Source organism: Rutidosis leptorrhynchoides, chromosome 11, assembly GCF_046630445.1.
Source record: "Rutidosis leptorrhynchoides isolate AG116_Rl617_1_P2 chromosome 11, CSIRO_AGI_Rlap_v1, whole genome shotgun sequence".
NCBI lineage: Eukaryota > Viridiplantae > Streptophyta > Magnoliopsida > Asterales > Asteraceae > Rutidosis > Rutidosis leptorrhynchoides.
In genome coordinates, this window is record NC_092343.1 from 308,062,501 (window position 1) to 308,070,465 (window position 7,965).

Genomic DNA, 7,965 nt, shown 5'->3' on the forward strand with positions numbered 1-7,965 from the left:
CATTGCTTAACAGGGGAAGACGTGCTTGCAGAGCTGAAAGGTTCTAAAATAAAATTTGGAAAACTAGTGAAGGATAACTCATCCTTACCATATAACTAGAAGAAGAGAAGTATTTTTTTTTTGAGTTACCATACTGGAAAAATAACTTATTATGTCATAATATATATAGACGTAACGCATACTGAAAAGAATGCATGTGACAATGTCATTGGAACGATAATGAATATAGATGGAAAGACCAAGCATCATTTAAACTGATGTCGTGATTTAGAAGAAATGGGTATTAGACATGAACTTCATCTAGAACCTTTACCAAATGGCAAAATGTTTTTGCCTCCTCCATGTTTCTTAATGGATAAAAAAGAGAAAGAAATGTTTTGTAATGTGCTTAAATAGATAAAAGTACCAGATGGTTATGCAGCTAATATTTCTAGGTGCATTCAGGTAAAACCTCTAAAACTTTCAGGCCTAAAAAGTCACAATAATCATATCTTGATGCAGCAGTTGCTTCCCGTAGCCATACAAAATATTTTACCTAAGCATGTGCGTTCTGTTATCATTACCGTTGGATGTTTCCAATCGAGAGGTGACTATTTATACTGTAGTAAATAATATACTTGTTTAAATATAATTGTTTTGAATTAATCTGATATACACTTTTTTTACCCATCGGGTATTTAGGTACATTAAAATATTATGTGCGAAACTATAGTAAACCTGAGGGTTTAATTGCAGAAGGATATTTAGCGAAAAAGTGTTTGTCATTTTGTTCTTTGTATTTAGCCAATGATGTAGATACTATACATAATAAGACTAGTCAAAATCATGATGATGGTGGTGATGAGACTATTTTACCAATATTTTGTATGTCTGGTCGACCCATTGATGCAACAAACGTAGAAAGACTCAACTATGACACTTTGGATATTGCACACTCACATGTGTTGTTCAATTGTAGTTAAATAGATTTCTTACGAACTTAAGTTATTTAAATTTACTATGTTATGAGATTTATTTTTTATATGACATTGTGTAATATTGATGATAATGTACAATATTCTCTTCTTGTTACTTTGATTGCAGAGAGCATCTGAATATTATTAATCATGGAAATCAGCATAAACGTAAGCGTGACATTCAACGTTTACATAGTCAGGAGTTCCAAGAGTGGCTATCTGATTATCTAAATTATTTTGCTAGCTTTATTACGATAATGTACATACGTAGTGATGATATAACTGAGCGAAACTTATAAAAAAATTGCCTCAAATCAGGTTGATGAGGATATGACTAGTTGTAGGGATAACATAATCACAAGTGATATAAACACGTTAGAAATCGGTGCAAATGAGGTTGTTAAAAAATATAAGGGATATATCATAAATGGTTTCCGATTTCAAATTAAAGATGTAGAGAAGCATAGGACAACATAAAATAGTGAAGTTATGCTTGAGGCTATAACAAGTAGCTTCTCGAGTGCTAGAGATAACAGTCATGTTACGGGACATGTAACTTACTACGGTGTTTTAAATGATATGATCGAGTTGCAATATGCTGATGACAAGAAAGTAGTTTTATTCCATTGTGTTTGGATATCAGGTGGTTCCAGGATAAAACTTGATGACAATGGGTTTACGACACTCAATTTTCGAGGTCAGAAACAAACTGAAAAGCTTTATAACCTAGCTTCGCAAGCACAACAAGTATTTTATGTTAAAGATCGTGTTCGTAAAGGCTGGAAAGCTGTGATCAAGACAACACCTAGAGATAATTTTGACATGAATGAACAAACGTGTATCGATGATGTAGAAACACATTTGCAGAGTGACACACCGATGGGTCCTGAACTTGTAGAAAATGCGACTATTGAATTGGTTATAGATGATTTGGATTGGGCTATTGTTGACGATGATACTTTAGTTGCTGCTACAGATAAAAATCAAATTGGAGACGCTTTCTTATGAAATATTAAGGATAATTCTGAAGTTTTGTATCGTGTAGTTTATCGTGTAGTTTTCGAGTTTTGTTCCATTTTCTTTCGTTAAGTTGCAACCTTTGCAACATCATTTGACATTTGTTAGTATAGCCCAGATCGTTTGTAACCGGCTATACTCATGATGTATTATTTTGTGTTAATAGAGTAATATTTGCTTTTCAAAAAAAATTATTAAGGATATTTAGCGGAAGAGTGTTTGTCATTTTGTTCTTTTTGTATTTATCAAAATATCCCAAAACTATAGTTTTTAAAGATGATGATGGATTTTATGTTTCTTATGATACATATATAATCTCAAATTTCAAATAGAGAGAATGTTTAGTGTGGTAACTTGTAGTAATTTACTTGTGTTGTAATTTCTATATCGAACAGATAAAGAAATGTTTTGATTACGTGGTAACTTGTAATTTACTTTATCGGTAATAGTACTAAGTTACATGCATCCCTATTATGTAGGTAATAATACTCTAGGTCATGATTAAAAGTGTACATGTCACTCCCATATTAATTTTAGTGTTTGGCAAATGAGGTTTAAAAAGTAATTAAGTACATTTTTGTAACACCAAAACGTGGTTTCGAAATTAAACAACACCACATGCACAACCATTTGATTACTTTATTATTTTATAAATCATTTTTCTTTTCGTTGTTCACCTTAAGTGGGTAAATATGAGATTTCAAAAATTATTAAGGATATTATATTATAAAAAAACATATCTCGTAATATAGGCAAGTATTGAATTATGTATTTTATTTTGAAATATTAACACATTGATTTTTTTTAGTTAGAATATATTATCGTAAAAGGCAGTTAATGGATGATAACAAATTTTGAGTTAATGGATGCATGATAACAAATTTTGAGCTAATTTCGTAATAGATTGCTCAAATCACTCAAATTATCTATTTTATTTTAATCTTAATTTAATATTATTATGTTATATTTGAAAGGGAATATCAATGAATTTTATCTAATAGTCCTCATCTAAAGTTACTTTTAATCTAAGGGTTAATTATTTGCCATGTAATCCTTTAGTTAATATGATTTGCTAATAAAATTAGAGGTATATACTGTATATTTTATTTATACTGTAAATCATCATTAAGTGTACACGTGGAACTTTGACGTCGGTTGAGTATACCAAAAATCAACTTTAAAAGGACGTGGGCAGATGACAAGTTGCCTTTTCTATCTTGTTATTTCTCATCATCTTCGTCTACAAACCTAAGTACAATTTTCATCTCTTTTACAGTATCTTTTAAACAAAACACTAAAATGGATGTTAGGCATCTCGCAAAAAACAAAAAATGGATGTTAGGGTTAGACAACCGAACTTTATAGAAGATCTTCCACAAGATATGCTTGTGGAAATGTTGTCGAGAGTTGGTCAAAATTCATCCGCTCAATTGTTCATGGTGAAGTTGGGTTGCAAAGCATTTGAGAAGCATTCCGAGGATGTTTTGGTTTATAAAAGGCTTTCCTTTGATAGGTGGTGTATCTCACCTTGGGAAAACCCTAAGTTGGCCCATATTTTCCTTTTTTCTATGTATTTTGGAAACCCTAATGCAATTTTTCGCTATGGTTTAAGGGCTTATTTTGATTCCATATACCCTGATATAGGGCTTCGTTTATTAGAAAAAACTTAAAATATGCAACTTAAAGAGGCATGTTATGTTTATGGTTTGGTCATGTTTGCCTCTCACCAAATAGAGGAAAAGGACATCGGATTACAAATTCCTAATCCAACATTTCTACCGGTTCCAGATTTGGTGGTTGAGGTGAGAACCAAGGTTTTTGATTTGTTGCGACACTTATGGGTATTATTTAACCCCCATCCTTTTGATGACGTCGCAACGTGCTGCACTATCAAGGGCCACAATGGTTATTTTCCACTTGACCTTGGGTGGGAAATTATATTGACTCAATCGGAATGCATGTCTTGTTTGTGGTCCTATGAGTTGCATGTTTTTGCTAAACGATTTAGGTTTAACCAGATTTGTTAGTACTTTATGTTTGTATATTTTAGATTTTGTATAAATTTTACTTATCAGTTAATGTAAATATTAGTAATTATGTCTATTATCATATATCAGTTTATTTTCATTTGAGATGTTATATGTTAATTACGGAGTACTAGTATTTTTCTATGTCCATGTTAGTGTTTTTGCAGAACGTTTGTGTTGTTACTGTATTTTTATAATCTATGTTAAGTAATACTATAATATACAATACTGAGTGGAAAGTAAAATAATCATGACTTTAGATTATTACCTACATAATAAGTTAGGAATTACCTACATAATAGGCCATGAAGCATGTAACTTACTGTTACCTATAAAGTAAATTACAAGTTACAACACATACAACACATTTTTTTATTTGTTGGATTTAGTCACTAAATAACCATTCTCATTATTATCTTGAAATTTAAATTCAAAAAATTAGATTTCAATCTATATACGTATATCTCATCGGGTTTTTATCATATATACCCCTCTTAACCTTTAAAATTACATATTTACTCACTTAAATATGTTACTTTTAGACATTAAAAATGAACATATATGATATTATTCACCTTAAGTGGGTAAATATGAGATTTCAAAAATTAATAATAAGGATAGTATATGATAAAAAAAACTATCTCGTAATATTGGCAAATATTTTATAATTAAATAAAATAAAATCAGTGCATCAAATGCACCTCGATTCAATATCACAAAAAAACCCCCTTTAAAGGTTAAGATGGCAGACAAAAAGTTGAATCAAATACAGTCTTCTCGATCTTTGTTGTATTTTCCCATCATCTTCATCTACAAAAACCTCTCTCAAGTACACCAAACACAAAAGATTAAAAAAATCCTTTTTATTTTTTAAAGAATACAAAAATGGATAAAGTTACTCAAGCGAACATAGACGAAACTCTTCCACAAGATATGCTTGCGGAAATTTTTTCTCGAGTTGGTCAGGATTCATCCGAGCAGTTGTTCATACTCAAGTTGGTTTGCAAAAGCTTTTTGAAACTTTCCGACGATCCTTTGGTTTGTAAAAGGATGTCCTTAGATAGGTGGGATCTCGTACCTTGGAGAAACCCTAAGATAGATTATATTATCCGACGTTGTTATTTTTTTGGAAACCCTAATGCGGATTTTCGCAGGGGTTTGATAAATTATTTTTATAAATTTTACACCGAGTTGGGGCTTTGTCTTTTAGAAGAAGCTGCGAACAACCAAATTATAGAGGCGGTTTATGTTTATGGTTTGATCATGTTTTCCTCTCATCAAGTAGAAGCAAAGCATGTCTGATTACAAGTTTTGAATAAAACATTCCCACCAGTGCCGGATTTGGTGGTTGAGGTGAGAACTAAGGTTTTTCATTTGTTGCATGACTTATGGTTATTTAATCGCCGTCCTTTTGATGACGTGGCAACGCGTTGCCCTATCTCCTGTCACAAGGGTTATTTTCTACACATCTGAGGGACTGGATTGGAAATGAGGATACCAGAATGCATGTCGTGTTTTTGGGCCTATGAGTTGGGTGTTTTTGCATACCGATTTGGGTATGTTACCCAGTGAATGTAAATATTAGTAGAAAAAAAACTAGATTTATGTTAGTATTTTTTAGATTTTGTATAAATGTTACCTAGTTAATTAATATAAATATTAGTTGTAATTTCTATTATCATATATATGATCAGTTGATTGCTTCCATTTTTCCTTCGTATTATGTGGATTGTGATGTTATTTATATTGCTAAATCTAACATGACTATTGTCTATATTAACAAAAGAAAAATAAAGGCTAAATTGTTTTTGTTTATTGAGTGCTTTTTGACAGTTATATCAAACTAATTAAGTGCCTTTGAATCTTACAAGAGTTATATAAGAGGAAAAGAGCCTCTAATAAAACTAATAACACAAAAGAGCACACCCAGAGAGATAATTCTTTGTTAATGTTTGTTGTTGACTAGTTGCTCTTTAGCAGTTGTATGTTGGTCTGCACTTTGCTGTTGACTTGTTGTTGCTTAAAATTATCACCATTAGTCCCTATCTAAATTTGGATATGATAGAGAACACTTTCTTCTAATCCAAACTTTAACTACCTTAAAAGGAAGGATTTCATTTGTTTTGTTTGTTTATGTCCTGTCTACTATAGTAATACAGTATTTTTTATATTCTTAAATGTAGAATTCAATTCTGTGCTGGTAATTCTATCCAAAGTAAATGGGAAAATGGGTAGTATTCAATTCGCATCATTAGATCATTAACTAACATCATCAAATACATCATTAAATATGGGTGAGTTACTTTTCTATATTGTTTGGGTGAGTTACTTTGCAATGTAAACTGAATGTACAATGAATACGTATTGAAAGAATCGCAAACTTTTTTTAGTTCATCTTTTTGTAACCAATTTCTACACTAATTGTCAACATTGAAACACATAATTTGAAGCCAAAAGACATAAGAACAAGAACAGTCACATACATTCATCTAACTATCACAATAGCAACTACTACACATAAGACAACCACAATTGCTATCATAGCTAAAAACAGCTTATCATAAACTCTAATGACACGTCCTAATCCATCTGGATGAATACATTACATTTGGTTACATCGCGAGGTACTTGACCTCTATATGATACATTTTACAAACATTACATTCATTTTTAAAAGACAAACTTTCATTACATCGAAAGTTGACGGCATGCATATCATTTCATAATATATCCAACTATAATTGACTTAATAATAATCTTGATGAACTCAATGATTCGAATGCAACGTCTTTTGAAATATGTCATGAATGACTCCAAGTAATATCTCTAAAATGAGCAAATGCACAGCGGAAGATTTCTTTCATACCTGAGAATATACATGCTTTAAAGTGTCAACCAAAAGGTTGGTGAGTTCATTAGTTTATCATAAACAATCATTTCCATTATTTTAATAGACCACAAGAATTTCATTTACATTTCTCATAAATATACGTCCCATGCATAGGGAAAAAAATCATTCATATGGTGAACACCTGGTAACCGACATTAACAAGATGCATATAAGAATATCCCCGATCATTCCGGGAAATCCTTCGGACCTGATAAAACAACATCGAAGTACTAAAGCATCCGGTACTTTGGATGGGGTTCGTTAGGCCCAATAGATCTATCTTTAGGATTCGCGTCAATTAGTAGATCGGTTTACTAATTCTTAGGTTACCAAGCAAAAGGGGCATATTCGGCTTCGATCATTCACCCATATAATGTAGTTTCGATTACTTGTGTCTATTTCGTAAAACATTTATAAAAATTGCGCATGTATTCTCAGCCCAAAAATATAAAGGGTAAAAAGGCAAATGAAACTCACCATACTGTATTTTGTAGTAAAAATACATATGACGACATTGAACAAGTATAGAGTTGGCCTCGGATTCACGAACCTATATCATTTGCATATTTATTAATATACCTAGTTGTAATCGAACATATATATATATATATATATATATATATATATATATATATATATATATATATATATATATAAGTTTATTAGTTAAATCCTTTTTATATTAATAATATTTATATGTTTCATTTATTCATTTAGTATATGAAAATATAAGTTTTTATTTTATTATATGTATTAAGTATATATATATATATATATATATATATATATATATATATATATATATATATATATATATATATATATCGTTTGTTTGTTAAAATATAGTAATTATAATGATACCATAATATTATTTGTAATGGTAAAAATGATAATAATGATAATACCTAATGTTACTAGTAAAAATATTAAAGTTAATAATTTTGTTAATAATAATATTGATGATAGTTTTTGATTATAAATCTCATAATGATAATATTAGTAGTTTTTGATAAAATGAATAATTTAGTAATAATATTGATGATAATGATATTAGTAATTAGTAATTCACTTAAAT

General features: G+C 30.2%; 2 protein-coding genes across 2 annotated transcripts; both read left to right on the top strand.

The window, feature by feature from the left end:
- Positions 1-3,304: 3,304 nt before the first annotated feature.
- LOC139875636 (uncharacterized) lies at positions 3,305-3,643 on the top strand. The gene has a single exon (XM_071862957.1). It carries the CDS (start codon positions 3,305-3,307, stop codon positions 3,641-3,643), a length of 339 nt encoding a protein of 112 aa, XP_071719058.1.
- A 1,242-nt stretch (positions 3,644-4,885) lies between these two features.
- LOC139875637 (putative F-box protein At1g67623) lies at positions 4,886-5,302 on the top strand. Its single transcript, XM_071862958.1, has one exon. It carries the CDS (start codon positions 4,886-4,888, stop codon positions 5,300-5,302), a length of 417 nt encoding a protein of 138 aa, XP_071719059.1.
- Positions 5,303-7,965: the final 2,663 nt, after the last annotated feature.

Bases quoted from the DNA above. Each gene is read 5' to 3' on its own strand.
- LOC139875636 (XM_071862957.1), top strand. From the start codon at position 3,305: ATGGATGTTAGGGTTAGACAACCGAACTTTATAGAAGATCTTCCACAA.
- LOC139875637 (XM_071862958.1), top strand. From the start codon at position 4,886: ATGGATAAAGTTACTCAAGCGAACATAGACGAAACTCTTCCACAAGAT.